Source organism: Aplidium turbinatum, chromosome 16, assembly GCF_918807975.1.
Source record: "Aplidium turbinatum chromosome 16, kaAplTurb1.1, whole genome shotgun sequence".
NCBI lineage: Eukaryota > Metazoa > Chordata > Ascidiacea > Aplousobranchia > Polyclinidae > Aplidium > Aplidium turbinatum.
Genome location: NC_137487.1, coordinates 14,158,948 through 14,180,600, shown reverse-complemented (window position 1 = coordinate 14,180,600; position 21,653 = coordinate 14,158,948). Strand labels below are relative to the sequence as shown.

Sequence of the window (21,653 nt, the reverse complement as noted above, 5' to 3'; positions counted from 1 at the left end):
GAAGACTCCAGACCATGCTCGATTTCATTTATTTCACGATTTCACGATTTCAATCACGACTTCATTTATAAGAAACATTTTCTTTAGTATTTTTTTGTAGTGACATTTCCCAGGCAGCAAAATTCGCCATTTTTACATTGATTCAACGTCATCAAAGCTAGAATTAATGTAAAAACGGTAATTTTGCTGTCGGGGTTGTAACAAGTTTAGTTTGCCCAGTTGGTACTTGCGGTTACGACCAGGAAATAAACAATAGAAATGGTAATGACCATGAAAACAACTGAAAACTGCATGACCAGTTACCTTTTTTAACTCGTATTGTGACTTGCGCAGTTTCGTCACTGCATCGCTTTCCGCTTTCAATTTTCGTTGCAAGTCATCGATCCTCTGCTGCTCCGACCGAGCGGAGGCGACCTGTTTCTTTTGTTCCGCTGTCTGAGAGCGAAGGTCGTCCAGTTGCCGCGTCATTGACGATACATCGAGTTCAAGCTGGAAGGTTGAAAGTTCGTGTCATCCGAAAGTCGGCTTTTTTTAAGTAAGTTAAAGTTTATGTTCAAGAGTGGAACAGTCAGACAATCGATAAAATATGTTAGCTGAATGGCCAAGTGCATGACCAATGCTCAGAGGGACCCAGGTTCAAGACTAACTGAAAAACACGGTCGTTTTTTTTTCAAGATAATTGATAGCATGCCTGAAAGTGAAGAGCACTGCAAAATTATCACTATGCTTCACAGTGGACTTAATTTAAATCTTTAACCATTAAGCATAAGTTTGAATTCCACAAAGTATGATAATGAAAAAAAAAACAAATGCCGTACTCAACTATTCAAAGCGTTTCATGCAGATTTTAATTATACGTACAATCTTTTAACCAAATGGTTCAAACGCAACTCAATGCAGCCGAACATGGTCTTGAAAAACGACATATCAGTGGTGTAATTTGAACGGGAGGACGGGCCTTCGACACCCCTGCACTGACGTATATTTTACGTTTTCACAAACAACCAAAAATACCTGTGAGAAGTCACCATACGAAAAAAGAGTTGCCATTTACCTTTTTTCTTTTCTCCGTCTCCATTTCAGCTTTACGTTGAATCTCCTGCTGTTTGTGCTGCAGGAGAGCATTGTCTCGTTCCAGTTGACGAAGTTCAGACTCTTTAGCCCTTCTTGCGTCCCTGTCGGACTCCATGTCCCTTGATGCGGTCTCCAACTTGGTGGCGGAGGTGCTGCAGAAAAAAGATCAATCATTTCTTCAAAACACTTTGATGAAAACACACGATTTAACATCTGTATGGTAGACAAGCGTTGATGAGCGTGAATTGCCGCAAAGTATCATTGAGAAAGTAGATTGAAGAGATACGTTTCTTTACCAAAAGCAGATACAAACTACTAACTTAAAACAATGAAAACTATTAATACTACAAAAAGTGCTCAATGCTAAACAAAAAGGCAAAGCAGAGCAAATTAAATATAATTATTACAAATTATATTTGCTTTGAACTAATTGACTACTTAACCAACTACTAACTAACTACTACTTACTTACTAACTAACTACTTACTAACTACTAATTTTGAACTACTAACTTATATTTGCTTTGAAGTTCTTGCTTTATCTTGACCTCACTTTGGAGTTGATTTTCAAGATCTTGGATTTTGAGTCTTAATTTGTCAGAGTCCTGCAAAAAAAACATGCTAGAGTGAACAAATAAGTTGAATAGAAAATATTACACAAAATCTAATAATACTATACAACAACGCTAAAGGTAGATGCAAATCTAACTGGGTTGCCACAGATAACACGCGCAAAAGTGCATTTCATAACACTGAGAAAGCAACGCCCAAGAAACAAAAATTCCTCTCACAAGGTTAAAGAATGACAAGAATCATATTGAGGAAGTTTATAGAAAATCTTCGTATTTCTGAGCAGGTTGTCAGAGAAATGAAATCTCCTCTCTGAGTGGCAGAGTATCAACCAAAAGGTAAACACATATGTCCCTAGACTTCTAAAAGCATGAAGATAAATACTAGCATCGCCCCAAGTTTGTAGACGTTGAATCAATGCAAAAAACGACTGATTTGCTGTCTGGGGTGAGACATGCAAAGTAAAAGAAACAAAAAGTTGGACATAGTCTAAGAAGTAAAAAAAAAAGTGTGGGTCAAAGAAAACTTTTGAATTCTGCTGATACATTATTGCCAGTGTATTAATAATTATGATCCATGAAAAGAATTGTCTTGCATTGTTTCCCGCATCTTTCTCATCATCATAAAAGTTCACACGATTTTTCACCAGGTTAAAAAATCAAGCCGCAAGCTAAGGCTGGAAAATAAAGTCAAGTCTTTGTCTTCTCTATGACGTAACACATTATATTATGTTGCCATGGCAAAAATATAACTCCATGGCTTTGTTTTTTATCAAAAAGTAATAAAACCAACAATTAACCCTATTCTTAACAGCTTGGCGCGATATAAGTAAAGAAAAACAATTGCTAGACATTTAGAAGCACAGCGCACTCACGCAGCAAAAACCTTTCTTTTTGCGTCGATGCACCGTCAGGCGACATAATGCAACATAAACTTTTCTCAGCAGTGTATCGTTGTGACATTAGCGCAGTGTAGATATGCTGAATGAAGTGATTGCGTGATGGCAAGACAGCACGGTGCGTGCACATTTCATAATGCGTGAATCGACAAGCGGCTAGCATTAAGTAGGAGCGTGTTCTTCATACAAATTGAAGACTTTTTCTAGATTCGTGACATGTGTGGCTTTATGACGACAATACAAGACAACCTATCGTGTCTCAAAGCATGTGTAAGATCATAATTGAAAGCTTTTGAGAGATATCGCCCATGAGAAGAGTTTATTAAAGAAGTGCTGGGCTACTGGCCAGTAAAGTACGTTCTTTTTTACTGACTTAACGTCTTCAGCTTAAACCAATGTAAAAATTACAAACTTTGCAAGCCGGGATGCTGTAATGAAAACTACAATAAAAAATCTGTCTCATGGTAAACGCAGAATATCAGTTCGTCGTGAATGTTGGATAAGTCAAACAAAATCGACTGCATAACTAAAGCGCCATCTCAGCCACAAATCAGTCCTTTTTTTACTTTGATTCAACGTCTGCAGACGTTGCATTTAATGTAAAAAACAACTGATTTGCTGGCTAGCCTTGTAACAAACTGGAGCGATGCGTTTGGTTTGACAACTATAAATAAACGATGACGTCATTTGTGCAACAAATTCTCACCTCGCTCGAGTTGACGGGACCGTTCTTTTTCTAGAAGAAAACAAAACAAAGACGTAATGCATACATTACACAAGCGGCAATTATTATCACTGACGCTATGTCTCTGCAAACGCATTGCTATGCAAACAGAAATTTGTTCACAACTGAGACGAAGTTTAACTGGCACTAGCGATAAGTTGAAAATCAGGATACATCAAAAGAAAATCGAGATGGAAAAATCTAAAGCAAACGACTTCTATTATGCATGAATAATGAATACGAGTGCGCCATCTTACTTTAACACCATATTACTTTATTTTAGAAAGATGGAGGCTGCAGCAACAAGGTGCATAAGTGTTGGAAACAAACGTAAAACAACGTAAATGTTCAATGTGAACAAAAATACAAGTATAAAGAAAAAATGATTTTAATAGACAGCAAAATTAAAAACGACACGTTATCAAACTTAAAATATATTTCATTGAGCGCAACCGTGCCTTCCAAGAAAACATCACGAAAACTGGTTAAAGGCTTAGGAGCACATGGTTGGAACGTCTGATTAATCTAATAAAAAAATGAGTGTCAAAATGTACAAAAACTAACGACAGCCATGTAAAAAGTTAGTAGCACTGAAGATGAAGACATTTCACTTTTCGAAACGTTTGCTGAACATAAGTTTAATTAGTATCTGCGTTCTGAGCCTTTTTATTTGTTGGTTAGAGGCTGTTTTCAACTTTAAAGTTAATACGTAATCAATATACACAATTAATGAAACAATCAATTGTTTCAAAGTGAAAGCTAAACGTACCACGTCACTGCTGACCGGGCCTTTGTCGTATCTGTTGGTAAAATTTCACATGAAATTAAAAGTTTTGCAGAGGTTGATTGCTTGTCAGACAAAGGTGGGTTGGTGCGAGCTAAACCAAAACCCAGGATGTTTGTTTCACCATGAAATCTATCCTTCGACAGCACCAAAAACTTTGTAAGCTTACGAGTGAAACTTTCATTTTATTCAACCAAAGATGAGCACACTTGACATATCACTCACTAATCTTGATGTAAGATATAAGTTGTTTTAGAACACCTGTAATTTCACTGCTAGCCGCAAACTTATAATTGCATAATAGAACATTAGATGTTTGTAAAAAATAGCAACATTAGATTACAGTTATTGATATTATTATTATATGAATAATGTTGATTTTAACATTACATAATAGAGGCTCTACGTACAGTGAGTCGGAGGAATACGTGAAGCCGATAAAAGGAAGGTGATTTCCTGCAAATGCTCTTGGAGGAGGAAACTGTTCTGTGTCTCCTTTCTCCTCCTCAATGTCGTCGAAGTTCCGCGTGTCTGTATCCCCATCCAAGTCAGGGACAACAGGCGCCACAGCTGGACGATAAGAGGAGGTCAGCGGATGAATATGAAACAAGGAGTTTTCAGTCGCCTGACGGAACTATTTTCTTTTAACCATTAATGTTGTTTTATTTGTAAAATTGGTTATGGCAGTTTATGTTGTAATAATTAAGAGAAACTGTATTTATTTAAACTTACGTCTGCACGTATAGATCTCGCGACTTGCAGGCTAATACTAAAGATAGACAACGCAAACACATCAAAATATATTTCTAAACTGCATCACTGGCTGCGTAGATTATAAAAAATCACTTACTGTCACGCAGAGTCGAAAAGGTCCACTGGGTTTCTTTTTTGAAAAAGCGTTGATTTTTGATTTCGTCAACACCATTATTGCCAAGACGTTCGCTTCTACAAAGGTGAATTGTCAAGAAAGGTGTTGAAATAAAAATCCAACTGCGCAACCCTGACTAGTCAGCATTCACTTCACAATCTATGTACATTGTATAATACAATTCTCAGCTGATCTTTAAAAACGTGTACTTTCAACATAATCGGTTATAACATACAACCGTGAAGTTTGAAGTGAAAAACCGTGTGAAAAACACGTGAAAATGAAGTTATTCCAACGTCTACGTCGACAAGGGCTGAAAGTAATACTGCTAGTTAACTGATTTTCAAGGCTTGGAAAAATGGTAGAAAGCAATGGGGTAAAGTGCTTGCAGTGCTACACAAGCCACATGTTGACAGAATCCAAGGATAAGAAAAAAACAGCACAAAATGGATAAAAAACATACAGAAAATGCTAGAATAGAAGTGTTGTTGGTTCTAGCAACTAGAAACGATAATACTCCTGATGAACACAGAACACCCAAACTTTTCAGTATTCAGAAGTGTTCTTGTTGGGCTACAAAACACAAACAAACATTTGCATCTTACCGGTCTGTTAAGAATCCACAGATGAGCTGTTTCGAGTCATTCGTGATTTCGACATCGTCAGGAAAATTTAAAGAGTTTTTATGATCCATTATCTTGCCGTATGTTCCCACAAGGGAGTCGGCATAGAAAGGAAGATCCCCGACCAACATTTCGTAAACGAAGACGCCCACCTGCGATGGATGCAGTGAGTAACAACCTTATGCTGATGGGAAACGACTTTTGGGACGTGACGTAGTTCGAAAACTGCACCGTCTCGTCTGCAACTGACTCGCGCCAAGTGGCGTTTTAATAAAGGCGTGAAAATCTTTCGGGCCATACTTTTTCGGTGTCCGACGTTTTGTTCGTAAACAGTTGTTCGTAAAACAATTGTTCGTAAACAATTGTTCGTAAAATTAATTCTTCGTAACACAATTCTTCGTAAAGCATTTCTTCGTGCATGCAATTGACCGTAATACTAATTTTTCGTAAAACAGTTACAATTATTTACGAACAATTAATTAGGGTAGCGTATGTGCTAAAGATATGCTAGATGTGACGTGCTGTAGACGAGCAGACAGAGTGTAACTGTACTGTAGAGTCCCTGATTCAGAATGGCAGCAAAAAAGGAAAGCCAAAACTTTTGTATGGTGGAGAGCTTTATTACAAAGATTATAGACTTTTATAGTGCACTTAACGCACAAGGGCAACAAACTACTCATTGGAAATTTGAGCATTTTCAAAGGAAATGTCCTGCACGAGTAACAACAGGGGCGCCGAAACAATTTTTGATTGGGGGGGGGCAGGATTATGAAAAAGAGCACTTTTGTAGTTGAAAGGCCAATTTTTTTAAAACTTTTAAGATAAGATTATAGCGATAATGCTCATCTATCATCAGCTCACTATCGAGTAATGATACAAGTGTCCGGTATACAAAGAAGAACATCATGATATTGTGTTGCAGAATTTGTGCTGTGAATATTATTTTGAGCTTTTGATTGAAAGTTTTTGATTAACGATTTCAAAAATATTTTGATTGTCGAATATCTCGAAACCTAGAGCCAATTCGAAATCGCCAAAGTGCATTTTCGGAATCAGGGGCCTTGAAATACTTTAAAATGACTCTCACCTTTATTCGTGCCAAAGTTTTTTTGTTGGCCTGTGTTATAATTAGGCTAAAAGCGAATGGCAGAAATTGTTATATTGCAAAATGTGCAGTAGCTTACATGACTTTAAAAGGGCACCATTGCCCCCTGTCCTTCCATGATGCCCTCCCCCTGCCTCCCGCTTCGGGCGCCCCTGAGTAACAACTGAAAAATTGTTCACAAACAATTGACCTATCACCTGTTTACGAACAATTCACTATACGAACAATTGATGCATACGAAGAAATGATTTACGAAGAATTGTTTTACAAAGAATTAATTTTACGAACAACTGTTTACAAACAATTGTTTTACGAACAACTGTTTACGAACAATTCACCTATAACCTACTTTTTCAGTAGGGAATATTTTACATTAATTCAACGTCTGCAAAAAGAATCCATTTCTAGACTGGATTAGATGAGTATAATCGTACTGAGCCAACATAAAAAGCACAATGTTTACTCAACACGTTCTGTTTTCTAGCTTAATGGAGGAGCACGTAAACACAAACAGGTAGATGCGGGTTCAAGACCTCAAAACAACAATGAACCTCGTAATTTTTTGTCATACGGAATCGGCGCAATGGAGTTAGGATTTTGGGGTACTAACATGCTCAGCTGCACTTCGAGACGCCTGTATTAAAAGTGTTTCTATTTACAAGTCATGACGTATGAAACGCATCATACTATCATCAAGACTGCCACATGACATGAAACTTTCTCGTATGCTGGCGTAACATTAGAGTAGACCACTGACTAGTGACTACCATAAAAATATTCCTGCGGATGATGACACTATCCCAGACAGCAAATCAGCCGTTTTTTTTTACAATGCAGGAACGTATGCAGACCGTGAATCATTGAAAAAAATCACCTGATTTCCCGTCTGCGCAGTTACCTGGACGTTGATTCAACACAAAAAGAACAATTTTTCCGTTGCTGCAACCATTGTTGCACGACAAAGGTACTTGCACTCACCGACCACCAGTCACACTCCCTTCCGTAATATCCATTCCCGCCTTGAGACTTCAACACTTCAGGTGATATGTAATCTGGAGTTCCCACGGCTGTGTCTGAGCGAACCATTCCTTTCTGCAATGGTTGTTGTTAACTTTATTCGTCACTTTCTTATTCACGAGTGAATGCAAACACATGCGCTTCCCAGTTTTCTTAGGTGCAGATGCGCACTTTTGTTTGAGATACATTGTCGTTTTCAAAGTTCTTTTTCTATATTTTGAGATATTTTTCTAATGCATTTCTCTTCTGAGGTTCTGCGATATTTTGAACTAGGAACCTCATCGTTGGTTATCACAATAGCCAATGACTTTGATCACCAACGCATCTCAAAACAATAAGAAATTGAAACATTTGCACCATGCGACCCATACCTCATCCATTTTCATGCAAGTCCCGAAGTCGGCGAGTTTCAGGTGACCGTTCTGGTCCAACAACATATTGTCAGGTTTCACATCCCTGAGTACATGAAGAATGATAGGTAGTTGCAGTGAGAAACATAAGAATAACACTTTTGGCAATTTGTGAATAAATGTCGTCTCACATTGAAACAATGTAAATTTAAGCAACTTGCATTAAGGAGGAAACTGTTGTGCCAAAAACGTAACACAAGAAAAAAAGTGAAGATGAAGACAAGATGCCGAAGTTAACGAAATCCTTCTTTCTTTGGATATTGAAACAATGTAAAAAGAAGGGTTTTACAACATAGGATTGTAGCATTTTAAGTGACAGGGAGCTGATGAAATTGAAAGTACTTGATAGGTTGATATGGAATTTAATCTTTATGCACAAATAGTGCAGGCATTATGTCTTGCTCAAGTTGGTTTATTTAGGCGAAGCAGTATAATGTTCATCATACCAAATTGCTCAAATAAATAACACAACAGCAAGCAAATGAAACTTGGGGTTGAGGCTGTATGACGTGAAAGGACAGAACAAATAGACAACCGAAACCTTCCTGTGTGAAGATGCGGGCCACAATAGGAAACATTCAAGATTCAACCTCACATGTCTGCTTTCTGTCATATTAAGGTTGTTTTAGAAAAGACACAATGTTTAAACCGCGCGACCAATTGTCATTCTGCCTAATTTAAGTTGGTTTGTCATATTGCTTCATCGCTTAGAAACATTTAAAATGCTGTAAATATTCTAACCTGGAATAGCAATATGAATTGCACTGGCAAAAACAAGAAATCGAAAACTTTAAGTCACAGACACCAAAAGATACAAATCAAATAGTACCTGTGGACATAGCCCATTGAATGGATGGCCTCAAGTGCAAGCACGACCTCGGCTGCGTAGAACCGGGCCCACCGCTCAGGCACATCGTAGTTCGACATGAGGTTAACCAAATCACCACCGGGCATGAACTCCATAACCATGTAAAGATTCTTTTCGTCTTGGAATGAATGAACAAGCTGAAAAATGTTTAAGCATAAATCAACATGATCATATGGATCTTCAGAGCAATGGGTTGTAAAAGCTAATCTACATTATGATTACAAAAAGCTTTAGGCTTTTTGGCAGATCGATTTTATATATACTGTATTAACTATTATATTATAGTGCATTTTCTCTTGTATGTATATTGGTCAGCTAACTTTTTTTTTTATCTTAGCCTATTTGCTTGCATAACAGATTGATTCTGCTTGTATACTAAAGTGTACTAAAAGTACTTTCTTTGGTACTAGGCTATGTACATTTGTTACTTTCTCCAAAAAGCACTCTTCAATACACTGAAATAATACAAGATACCGGTAGTCTATGATCTACTAAACATGGCTAGAAGGCCTGCAAATGACAGTGTTGGACACGTGTTCACCGAAAACCATGTAGTTCATTTGTTATGATGACTTTAAACATCACCGAGGTGGCTCAAGTGCTAGTGCATAGCAAAACTCTCAACAAACAACAGAACTCACCCTGACAACCCACTCTGAATTAGCCAACGCCATTATATCTCTTTCCTCCCAGAAAAAAGCAGATTCTGATCTTTTTATCTGAGAAAAATGTCAAGTAAATGGAAAGCTAAGAACTTTAGGTTTTTTCTCAATGACTGAATGAGTAAGATACTACTTGCAGAAAAAAAGTTTTATTGCAACAAAAACACAATTTAAGAAAAACAAAAAAAGATTTAACTATGACATTCAGGCGTGTGTAAGTTCAAATATCTTTACTTGTAAACTAAAAGACTTACCATTTCAAATTTACTTAAAAGTTTCATTGCATAAACACACTTGGAAGGTTTATGCCGAACAAGTTGAACTTTACCAAAAGCACCCCTGCCAATCACTTTCACAATGTCAAAGTCCGATGCTTTCATCCGCTTGTCTCTAAGTCTTTTCGTCTCGACAGAGTCTAAAATCAAAGTCATTCATTGGATGAAGGCATTAGGGAAATTATGGTAACATAGTTAACATCACAAAATAACAGTCAAATCATATGCAAAAAAAATTGCCATACTTCGACAGTCGACATGCAATCTGAGACAAATAACCCATTAAATCAACTATCCACATTTGCTTGAAGGGTTTTGAAATATCTATTTTCGCTCCTACAATTCAAAAATCAAAATAAGCATGTCCCAATCTTGTTGCTGCTGCCTTCACATAGTTGGAAATGAACTTGTAGTTTGAAAGTGAATAATTTACTTACATCTGTTGAGAAAACTTTCAACATTCTTATTTCTTCTTAAAGCAGGAGTATCTAGATCCGTTATCAATGCACTCAGTCCATCCTGAAAATATAAAATCAACAAGATTTTCAACCTTTATTCATTATTTTTAAGGTCGTAAATGATCCACAGACTTTTTTTAAGAGAATGTGTAGGACTGTAGGTAGCCTAATTTTGCAATTGTGCAGTATGCAACAACAGATTTTTTAAATAAATCAGTCTGAACAGGTTCTCAGAGCTTTGCATAAACTTAAAATTTATGTATACGTACTGGGCACCGATAGTGTCACATACAGTGTCACACAAAGTGCATCATTCCAGAGAGCACATCAGTTTCATACAAAAACCATTATCAGAAAATGTGGATTTAACAGTTCTGTAGTTGGTAGCACGCACATAACAGAATAATGGAACAAAATGATCAATTCTAAACAGTGATAACCCGGACAGCAAGTTAACCTTTTTTTACATTTATTTAACATTTGCACACGTTGAATCAATTTAAAAAACAATTGATTTGCTGTCCAATTAGTAATTGCTTGCAAAAGTAACTTACCAGCAAGGCATCAACACTCAGCCTAGAATGGCTGTTCAAGACCATAGAAGCGATTTCCTTCTTACGGTTTTCATATTTTTGCATTTCAGCACTCATAGTGTCTCGTTTTGTGTAATACGTTGATGTAAAAACTTTTTTTACCAAAATTATGTTAATTCCAGTTTCATGTATTGTTCATTCGTCATTATATCATCTATAGAAATCAAATAAAACACCTTTGCTATGAAAAATGGAATATCAATTGACACATTTGCCCATACCCAAAAGAATATTCCTGAAAAGGAATTACAACTAAAATTTAGTTTTGAGTTGACATTTAGTTGAATATATATGTATATAGTTCTTATACCATATTAATATAATAATAATTTAGGTACTTTGACATCAACTTTTAGGTATATCAAATATTAGTCAAAGCTTACAGACAATGTACAAAGTAAGCTGCCCACCAGATTGTATTACATAAACTGTTGATTTACAACAGAAAAGAACAATGATTTAAAAATAGGATTAGGTTACAATGTCAATACACATTCCACATATATGGCCAAATGCATAGATAACATTCCAAAAATGTTTTCAAAGAACAGTACATCTTCCATACTGTTACTGTAACAAAAGAGTTGTAACAATATTCAGTTGGTACAAGCAAAATCATTTCTATGCAAAAATATAAAGCTAGAAAAGCTAAACATAATCCAAACAGCGTTGGTATTTTGTATATTGCTTGGCGATTAATCAAGAGACATTTGAGGGGGCAGTGGAGCACATTGACTTAAATGACCTCACAATTTTTTTGATGTCTCTTTGGTGTAACTTCCATGCCAATCAAAGCAATCTGTTATATTTTCTGCTATTTGTACATTAAAATGAGTGTGGAACTTACTGAAATAAACTTGATTGATTACTTTTACGACTTGGAGCTATACTGCAGAAAAGGTTGTGGCATATTTCTATGGTAGATGCAAAAAAAGGAGTTGGTGTACAAGTTTCTGCCTTGGTCATAAATGCTATAACCTGAATATATTGTATGAATATACTCCCAATACTTCACTCTTTCCTTACCTTAACCTTCATGGTTAGGTAAGGGCTGGGTTTTTTCTTCGCTGAGACTTTTTGGTCATTTGTCCCAAATGACTTGAAAAAAGTCGGTCATTTTTTATTTATTTCGGTCATTTTTTGTGATGAAAATATTTCCTTTCAAGTAGCTGATACAAACCAAAATTTGCAATTCCTGACTAGCTACAACATTAAGTTTCGCTGAGAAACGTTGTTTTTTTCGGACATTTTGATTAAATTGACTATATTTTTTTCGGATATTTTGCTAAAAAATCAGTCAATAACCAACAAATGACCAAAAAAAAACCCAGAATGAGGGTTTCAGTTGGGGTTAGAAATAGCAAAGGCAACATAAAGTAGCCTAGTCAAGACACAAAACAGCTACTTCACCCTATAGACTACTTTCTTCATCGTATATATATTTTGGGTCAATTCCAATCATGACATCATGGCAGTTTTAACCAGGGCGGAGACTTGTACACCCGCTCTGCAAAACCTTATTTTTATGCGTAGCAAAACCTTTGACATGTAAACCTAACTTGTCCTTTAAAAAATACTTCAGTACCGTATCTAAAACAAGGGCTGGCAACCTATGCCTGGAATGGGCCAGCAGTTTTTTTAAATCAGGGTATATACATAGGCGTCGAAATAGGGTAATATATAACAAATATATGTATACAGGCAATACAGCACCTTGTAGACCAGGGGTGGGCAAACTACGGCCCACGGGCTGCATGCGGCCCGCGAGACCATTTTATGCGGCCCGCCGGCACTTGCAGAAACTCCTACTCATCACTTATTGTTTTAATTAAACAAGTTACATGACAAAATATTATTCCCTTTACAAGTGTTTTTTTTTTCATTTCACTTTCAGTGCGTGCCAACATAGTTGATGAAGAGTGGAGGTTGTACTTTAGGTTTGCCATTGATATCATGGAAAAGTTGAACGAATTGAATGTAAAACTTCAGGGCAATGGTTTATTTGCACGCGAGATGTACGTCCAGTCGTCCACGTTATATCATTCCAAATGAAGCTTTCATTGTTCCTCAGACAAGCTGGAAACAACAGGTTTTGTCACTTTCCTTTGCTGAAAGAAGCAAACATTTCTGGTGAACTTGCAGCAAAGTATAAAGTTCAGTTGGATACCTTGGCTATCGAATTCGGCAGAAGGTTCCAAGACTTAAAGAACCTGGAACAGCAGTTTAATATGCTCAGCTCTTCATTCACTACAGAAGTTTATTCGGCTCCTGAGGATTTACAGCTGGAACTGCTGGACTTGCAAGCAAATAATGACTAGAAAGAGAAGTTTAAGTCAGATTCACTGCCTGACTTTTACAAGTCATTGTCTGACGATTTGTTTCCAAACTTAAAAAACTTTGCTGCTAAGTTTTTGACACTGTTTGGATCCACATACATATGCGAACAATCCTTTTCTTGTTTAAAAATAAACAAGTCGAAGAACAGGTCTTTGCGGACAGACACCAACTTGCATGATGTTATGAGGATATCTACCAGCAAACTTGCTCTCAATTCGCAGAAGATTGTGAAAAACTGTGAACAGTTGCACAAGTCTCATTAACTTTTGTGATGATGATTGCATAGCTTTAAACGTAACTGATTGTGAAATACAAAAATTGTGTTTAATATGAATATGAGTTTATGTACACACCGGGTAAATTTTCCTACTTTGTAGGCCTAATGAGAGTGTGCGGCCCCCAGGCTGCAACATTTTTTCAAATGTGGCCTTCAGTACAAAAAGTTTGCCCACCCCTGTTGTAGACTATTGTTTCTAAGTACATTTAAAAGTTACTCAAAAAACTTTTGTTTGAGACAATACAGAATGTGTTAAATGCTTCTTTTTTTGTCATTAATAATTTTTGGTGAGTCATTATCATTCAGCTCATATTTTATACTCTGCTTTTGTCTAGGAATTATCTTAAAACAGAATGAGCTATGCATTTACAATATGTAACTGCACTAAGCACGTTGGATATGCTAGTATTGATATGTTTCCATCAAGTTTATGATTTGTCAAGTTCTATCAAACAGTCAATGGTTTATTTGCCAGAAACAGGAACACTACGGTACATGTTCGAAATATGCAAGTTGTATAAACACTGCAAAAATGGTACCAGTTTTCACACTGACAGGGAGACAACGAAAAAACCATATGGTCTACTAGTTAATTGCCACTTTATAAAAATCCTAATACAAATCTGTAAAAGCTCTGAATTACTGAATGGATGAATTTATCCACAAAAATAGTAAACTAGTGTAACAGCATATAAACAAATCCGACATAAGTGAGATGGACCTGACATTTCTGCAATAAAATTGAAATAATAAAATAATTGCCATGAGTCTCATGCTTTTGATTCATTACAATTTACAACCCTAATATTTTCACTAGCTACGGTACCATATCCTATATGCATTTGATATTTTTCCGAATAAACTAAGCAACAATTATTCTAGAAAATAAAAAAAGGTAACAGAAAGCCTATCATTGCTTGGCATTAAAGCTAGGCAGGGGATATCTGGATGCCGGGAAAACTTTCAACTTAGCTACGGTATCCCAGTTGTATGTCCATAGCTGGGGCTCTAGCTGACAGCTGTCAAGTGTCAAGATTCAAGCCAAGCCTTCTTTTGCAATATTACAGAGAAAAAAGCGGAAAAGAGGAAAGTTGCATATTCAGTTCCAACGGTCAGCCATTGTCCGTGATTGCTGGATGTCATACAGTAAAGTTTGTTTGCCAAGCCCAATTGTTTATTAAAGTTATCTTAGAAAAGTTAATGCATTTTCAGTACGACTGGCGATTCACTCAGCTAAAATTTAATCAATTTTGACTGTTAACTTATCAAAAGATCAGTAAGTTATTGACGATTTGGCGGCAACAAATGGGTAACCTACCGATGCGGATAAATTGATCCTACTCCCTGCGTGCCAATGGCTCGTTCAGTTCATTATGTTTTTATTTCTGACCATCACAATCAAAAAACAATACGGTCTATGTCAATCATAGCAGAGGTCTAGAAAAGTTAAAAGCAACTCGTTACAGTCTGTTCGATAACAAACTGCTAACTTTAAAACTAGACCTGCATAGAAATGTCAAGCTGTCGATAAAAAACATTTGAATTTTATGGTTTTTTAACCAAAGTGTATTGGTTTATTTAATCGGAATAAATGGAGAAATTGCAGACCAGGTGAAAGAAGGCTTAAGTAACAAGAAGAGCTACTGTAGTGGTAGGTCTAAAAAGCAATAATAGCCTAAAGAATGGAAAATGGGCAAGATAACGATGAATCTTGGGAGGGGTAGGCTACAATCAGTGGCGTACGCAGGGGGGGCCATTGGGCCATGCCCCCCCCCCCCCCCCTTAAAAATGTTTTAGTAGTTAACGACGTAGATTAAGGCATTTAATATGTTTTGCATTGCTCTGTCAAAGCAATTACTGTTACAATGTTGTTTTATAGACTAAGCCAATACGAAATACATGGCCCAATCCACCTACCCCACCCCAGGTATGCCAATGTAGCATAGTGTTTTGTAAGCCTATTATAGTGATTAGTGAGAGAGAAATGGATAAAGTCTAAACTAAAACCATACTGGGATATCATGAAGACGTCTGGGATATCAATGGCCAGTGGCATAGCCAAAGGGGGGGGTGGGCCTTGGGGGTTACAACCCCACTTTGGCACGCGTTTGACGTCACGATATTGAGAATGATGCTTTCAGTTTCTTTATGCTTGGGAATGATGGTTTCAGTCTAAAAAAAACTTGCCTAATTTTAAACAAAACTGCATTAAAGAGCGAGTTTTGCCAATACCAAACATTTAAACATCTCAGCCAGGAATTAACAACAAAAAAACATAGAGACTTAGCTTTATTTCCGAAAAATGCCGAAAAAAACATGATCTTATCCTTTTGCTATGCCACCTGACAGCACCATTTTACAGGAATATTCATACCCACATTTTTGTTGAAAATGCTCTCAGAATGCACCAAATTCAAAGTAATTTTTCAAAATTTTCTGGGGGAGGCCCCCCAGACCCCCCGCCGCTGGGTGTCGTCTCAAGCGAAAAAGCCGTCGGGCTTCGCCCGCCGGTCGTCAAAACCCCCCTTTCAAAATTCCAGGCTACGCTACTCTCAATGGCCCCCCCTTGAGAAAATCCTGCGTAGGCTACAATGTTGGGGCATTTCTAGCTAAGATGAAATTTCTTTTAAAAGCTGGTTAAGCTGGGAGGAGTAGTTGTGTTAGGCTGGTTTGAATCTTTATCTTCGAACTGATAAAGCCTCTGAAAGGTCGTTCTTGGCAGTTTCCCGTAAGCTACTTATAGAGGCTTGGAACCACTGACGCAGGCCAGATTATCGAGATTTACAAAGTGAAGTTTCCGCTTGAAGTGCTGTTGTATGTGCATTAGCCTATGCCATTCACTATGATGCAAACCAGTGCCTCTTAATTTTGCAGTTTCTTTGTTCACAAAGTAGGGCGGTTTACCAACTAAGCTTTTGGGTTGATAGGCCATTTCTTATTGAAATTATGGTAGGCTAAAAAGTTAACTTTTTACACATGAATTCCAACCAATAGGCTACACAAGTTGTAGCCTATAGCCTACCCGATTTTCTTTTAGAATGCACAATTTAGGGCGTGTACGTGTTGATTTAAATTGCACGTTGAAATCGCTGCACGTTGAAATCGTGTAGAAAAGGGAACTTTTGCTGAATAGGATACGTTGAAACAGAAAAACATTCACAGAAGCCCTTCGATTTGTTTCAAGAACCCAGTTAGCCTAACAGTTCATTTTTACATTGATTCAACACCTGAATACATTGAATCACCCAGTTGGCCTAACCTTATCACGCTATTATCACGCTGTTATCACGCTATTATCACGCTGTATTTTACTTTATTTTCAAGATTAAAATATTTACATTAACTTGTTGAAAATAAATTTAATAACGATGGCTTGTAAGAAGAGGACAAGACAAGGGACTTTGACGCATATGAGCAATCTTATTGGAACAGGTCAAGAGATGTTGCCTTCAGAGCTTCCCACTCTGAGATTTCTTCTGACATATGGACTACTGTTGAGAGAACGAAGCTGTGAGGATGTGAGAAACTACCCTCTATCAAATCTGACAATGGACATAACCCTGAACTATTGAAAAGATGGGGCCGAGCAAATTGTTGTTTTGTATACCCAATTATTACGTGCCGACCCGCAATCTTAAAAAAGATTCGTTTGAGCTGGGAACAGGCAAAAGATATATCTCTTGGAAGAGGAAAGATTCAAGTCAAAGAGGCATTTATTGCAAAGCTTGACAGGCTTTTTGATATCCTAAATTGTAAATGCAACATTATTCCGTGTTCCGAGTTTGGTTGCTCAGCAGATATTTGCAAAATACAAATTCACATATTGTGTACATGCCCAAAGGAAAAGAAGATTCCAGGGAAAGAGCTTGCTTTCATCAACGGCCAGAGAAATAAGATCGGATCAATTGGGCCACATCAGATTGCCTTATACCAGATATACCTGAGCACAACAGGCAGGTCAAAAGACAGAAACGACAAGAAGATGAGAGAAGACTGATTGTGGAGGATTTTGAAACAATTAGAGAAAAGGTTTCAATATCTTCTAACGAAACCATGTCCTCCGATGATGAAAATATTGATGATGTTCAATATGTGACATCATGCACAGAAATGCCAAGCAAATCTTGTAATAAATTACAATACAATACATTAGAAATACATACTGTGGCTATGACGAGCATTAGATATGGTCTTGGCCTACGTGCAGCGGCTGCTATGACCGCTGCTGCCTTTATGGATGGTGGCTTGATCACACAAGAAGACAAGAGTTTTGTAGTTGATCATAGTAAAGTAAAAAGAGCCCAATTAAAAGTCATGAACGCTTTGGATGCAGAGTTTGATGAGTTTTGCAAGGATGGTAACATTAAATGCATATTTTTTGACGGCTGCCAAGACATGACAAAGGTTCTAATAAAAGCAGACAATTCAGACAGACAATTCCCGAGCATCATCAAAGAAGAGCACTATTCAGTATGCAGTGAACCAGGAGGAAGATATCTTCATCATTTCACTCCTGTGAAAGGATCTTCCAACAAAAAACCTGCTGAAGTGATTGCAGATAATCTCGTGGATTTTTTCGTTAACAAAGAGATTGACAAAAGTCTGCAGGCAATTGGAAGCGATTCCACGAATGCTGATACTGACTGGGCGGGTGGTGTTATCCATTGGGTAGAAGTGCTCAGACGCAAGCTGATATGGTTGATTTGTGCCCTCCACACCAACAAGTTACCCTTAAGGCATTTAATGAAAACAATCGATGGAAAGACCTTGTTTAACAACAAGTGGACAGGTGACATTGGGAAGATGTTAGACATTGCCACAACACTTGAAGTGGATACTTCATTTGTTAAACTTCCTATTGGAGAACCCCTTATTGCTTTATCTCAAAATGTTGTAACGGATCTGTCTACTGATCAAGCTTACGGATATAGAATTACCGAGGCCATTAAAACAGGAAAGCTTTCTGCTGATTTGGCTCTCCTTGAAATTGGTCCTGTGAGCCTTGGGTGGCTGACAACAGCAAATAGGGTTTGCGAATATGGATCTCAAACCACGGCCTTGAAGGCAATACTCTTCATAATTTAAGAATGATGGTAGAATTCATCGTCGGGGTAAGTTATATTATCTCTGTTGGTTCAATATTAAAGTTAAGCACTCTTGGGTCGAAGGGCCACGTCACATTCTGCGCCAACTCCGGCTAGTTCGGATGCAAAACAAGACAGTAGTGGATGCTGTCATGCCAACCATCAAACGTTCAGCATGGTATGCATTCAGCGAAAACATCATCCAGACTCTTTTGTGCTCAGAAGACATTGAGGAGAGAAAAGCTGGAGTACAAAAGATTATAGATCTGAGGGGAGGAGATGATGACACACTCGGAGATGTTTCAGTACGACCCAGAAAGACACCTTTCATTAACCCAGATGCTTCATCTCTAATTGAGCTAATCGACTGGTCCGACAGGGTGTACGAACCACCTTTGACTTGCAAGCTTACAATAGCGCAAGTAAAGTGCTTGATTAACGACCCTATGAAAGTTCCACAGTGGCCTTGTCATGGTCAGTCAATTGAAAGGTGCGTTAAGCAAGTCACTGAGGCAGCTGGAAAAGTGTATACGCATGAAAGACGTGAGGGTTGCATCAGGGGCCAAGTAGCAAGTCGGCGCATGATGTCAAGGAATGAATCAAAACAAGACTTGATGAAACTTGTTGGTTAAGAAAATACCATTATTTGTGTTTTGTATTGTCATTTTACCATTGATTATTGCTGTTGGTAATCGTTAATGTTAGTTGATTTGTTTTTGGTAGGCGACTTAATTTTGGTCTACATGTTTTTACATTAGTTCATGGAAAAAATTACATTAACAAATGCTTATCTTCATACTATAATACTAACGAGAATAACGTTAAATGTTGAGAAATAACTGTAAAAATTTTCAAAAATGTGAATGTGAGAAAAAAAATTGCTTGTGGAACCTGAAAACTGATCTTTAAAAGGAGAAAAACTTCCTAGTAATTAATAAACACCGTATTATTATGGAATTAAAGAACACATGTCTCATTAGAAACAATAATCGGGGAAAAAAATTAAAATGTTTTCTATTTGTGGTTTTTTTATCACTATTTAAAACAAACAAAGATTTACCAAGCAAAATTTTGTTCAATCAAAAAAAAATTTGGATTCGGTTTATTCACGGCCATACACATATTTTTAAATAAGTTCCCATCTGAAATTCAAAAAAATCATTTTTACTCTTCAAATTGACACACCTTATAATGCACAATGCACATGTAATGAAGAAAGGCTACTTTGACGAATCCGTCGCGAGACAAATCATAGTAGCCTAGGCTTATGATGTTTTCTGGATTTTTGCAGGTTATCGAGTTAAAGACAAATATTAAATTGTTTTAGAAAGTTGATAATGTTACAACCCGAAATTTGTGACATAAAATCACAAAATATCTCTGCATGAAACATAACCTAGTTGAAAAAATGCGGAGTTGTAGGCTACCCTAAGCAACGCAGTCGGCCTAGCCTATGCCACAACTAAGAATGATGTGGACGCACAGGCTGAGTATCTTTATCTCTGGACTGAAAGAAAAATTTCTGAAAGTTAGGTCTAATCATGGCAGTTTTGTGAACTGGTAGTGCTGGCTCTGAACTAGGGATGCTCTGAACTATTTACACAGACCTGTTAGATTTTTCTAAGTTGTACCTTCAAAGAAATCATTTTATCTGAATAGGCTACAAAAGTTCTACTTCTAATTTAAATCTTGTTTGCTGTGTTTGATTGGTATATTTAGTTGTCGCCAACAGTAACAAAGTCATGATAAAATGACACAATACAGCGCAAAAATCGTAGGCTACTTTACAGCGGAAAAGTGCAGTAAGAATCTGTTGCTAAATCTTTACAAAAATGAATCAATTTCCTCAGTGATTGTTCCCTTGAATAGGCCACAGGGTGGCCCATTAAGAAACAGTGTAACGTTAACACTTGTCGGCGCATGCTGCGGAAAAAGTACAATAAAAACATGAAAAGAATAAGTAATCAAAATCCAAACACATGAACTGGTCATGGGCCAGCCCTACCATAGCACGCATAATTCTTTATAGATAGAACCAAAGTATGACACACTTGATCTAAATAAATAGCCTACTTTATAAACAAATACTAACTTGGCTGAATCACAAAAATAACCAGTGGACGAAGTTGAAAAAAATGTAAAAAAAACAAGCCGTTATAAATTTTCTGAATCAAAGAAACTGTTGAAAAACTTCTCCAAAACGGAAGATTTAAGAGCTCTTGTTCATAGGTTCGTTCCATCTGAGCTTTCAGATCACCAAATAATATTTTCTCAATGTTTAAGAAATTTTCTGTAGTCATTTTACTTTATAGGCTATCATATGAAGAAAAGATGCCCAGTACAAAACTATTTTTGTCAACAGTTGTGCAAAAAAACACACATACGGTAGCCTACAGGTACCTTGGACATATTTTTGGTTGTGTGGTAGCCTACGTAGCCTATCGTACTTCTCAATTTCTGGATAAATTTGAAATGAAACTGATATTGTTTAATTATTAAAAAAAAAAATGCAGTAGCCTAGGCGGTGTTCCTTTATTACCGTAATCAGCCGTAGCTTAGCGTAGCTACATACAAAAAATCCAATCATTTGTTCGAAACGGTTCGGCCAGTTAATAGCCTACTATAAGAGTATGCTTAGGATGAATACTGCAATGAATGGATACGCAAGTAGTTAAATAGTACTCTGTGATTCACAGTTTCTTTCTGATGCTGATGATATTTTTGAGAGCAAGAGCTTTCTTAGGAAGGTCAGCATCCCATGTTGTAAGATAAAGTGGGACTAGCGAACCTTTCTGCGGTGATGGGGGACACGACTCAAGTTCATCTTCACAAACGATGCAATCATCATCATACTCCAAGAGATCATCCGAGACTGTTCGAATCCCTTCTCCCAAGCAGATGATAAAATCTTCTTCCAAGATTGACCCTTCAAAAAACGTTTCACTCAACGCTTTTACAAATGAAATGTTGAACGCGAAACGAAATGAAAAAACAAAAAAATGAAAAATAAAACAAAACAAATGAAAT

The 21,653-nt window shown here is 37.1% G+C and overlaps 3 protein-coding genes across 3 annotated transcripts in view; 1 reads left to right on the top strand and 2 right to left on the bottom strand.

Moving 5' to 3' along the window:
- LOC145786007 (rho-associated protein kinase 2-like) overlaps window positions 1-11,063 on the bottom strand; it is a 36,202-nt gene extending 25,139 nt beyond the window's left edge. The window contains exons 1-15 of the mRNA XM_082597698.1: window positions 10,890-11,063; window positions 10,315-10,396; window positions 9,857-10,017; window positions 9,582-9,659; window positions 8,902-9,077; window positions 8,034-8,118; window positions 7,624-7,737; window positions 5,523-5,692; window positions 4,900-4,994; window positions 4,460-4,619; window positions 4,035-4,065; window positions 3,248-3,277; window positions 1,587-1,678; window positions 1,055-1,226; window positions 304-489 (exon numbers count right to left, since the gene is read on the bottom strand). Of these exons, the coding sequence (XP_082453824.1) occupies window positions 304-489; window positions 1,055-1,226; window positions 1,587-1,678; window positions 3,248-3,277; window positions 4,035-4,065; window positions 4,460-4,619; window positions 4,900-4,994; window positions 5,523-5,692; window positions 7,624-7,737; window positions 8,034-8,118; window positions 8,902-9,077; window positions 9,582-9,659; window positions 9,857-10,017; window positions 10,315-10,396; window positions 10,890-10,985 (1,728 nt within the window). The 5' untranslated portion in view covers window positions 10,986-11,063. The remainder of the gene's footprint in view (window positions 1-303; window positions 490-1,054; window positions 1,227-1,586; window positions 1,679-3,247; window positions 3,278-4,034; window positions 4,066-4,459; window positions 4,620-4,899; window positions 4,995-5,522; window positions 5,693-7,623; window positions 7,738-8,033; window positions 8,119-8,901; window positions 9,078-9,581; window positions 9,660-9,856; window positions 10,018-10,314; window positions 10,397-10,889) is intronic.
- A 695-nt stretch (window positions 11,064-11,758) lies between these two features.
- On the top strand, window positions 11,759-13,246 carry LOC145785246 (general transcription factor II-I repeat domain-containing protein 2-like). Its single transcript, XM_082596929.1, has 3 exons — window positions 11,759-11,828; window positions 12,823-12,943; window positions 13,000-13,246. Exons 1-3 carry the CDS (start codon window positions 11,759-11,761, stop codon window positions 13,244-13,246), a joined length of 438 nt encoding a protein of 145 aa, XP_082453055.1.
- A 7,082-nt stretch (window positions 13,247-20,328) lies between these two features.
- Window positions 20,329-21,653, bottom strand: part of LOC145785245 (leucine-rich repeat serine/threonine-protein kinase 2-like) — a 28,879-nt gene continuing 27,554 nt past the window's right edge. Inside the window, 1 exon segment of the mRNA XM_082596928.1 lies at window positions 20,329-21,552. Coding sequence (XP_082453054.1) covers window positions 21,317-21,552 — 236 coding nt within the window. The 3' untranslated portion in view covers window positions 20,329-21,316.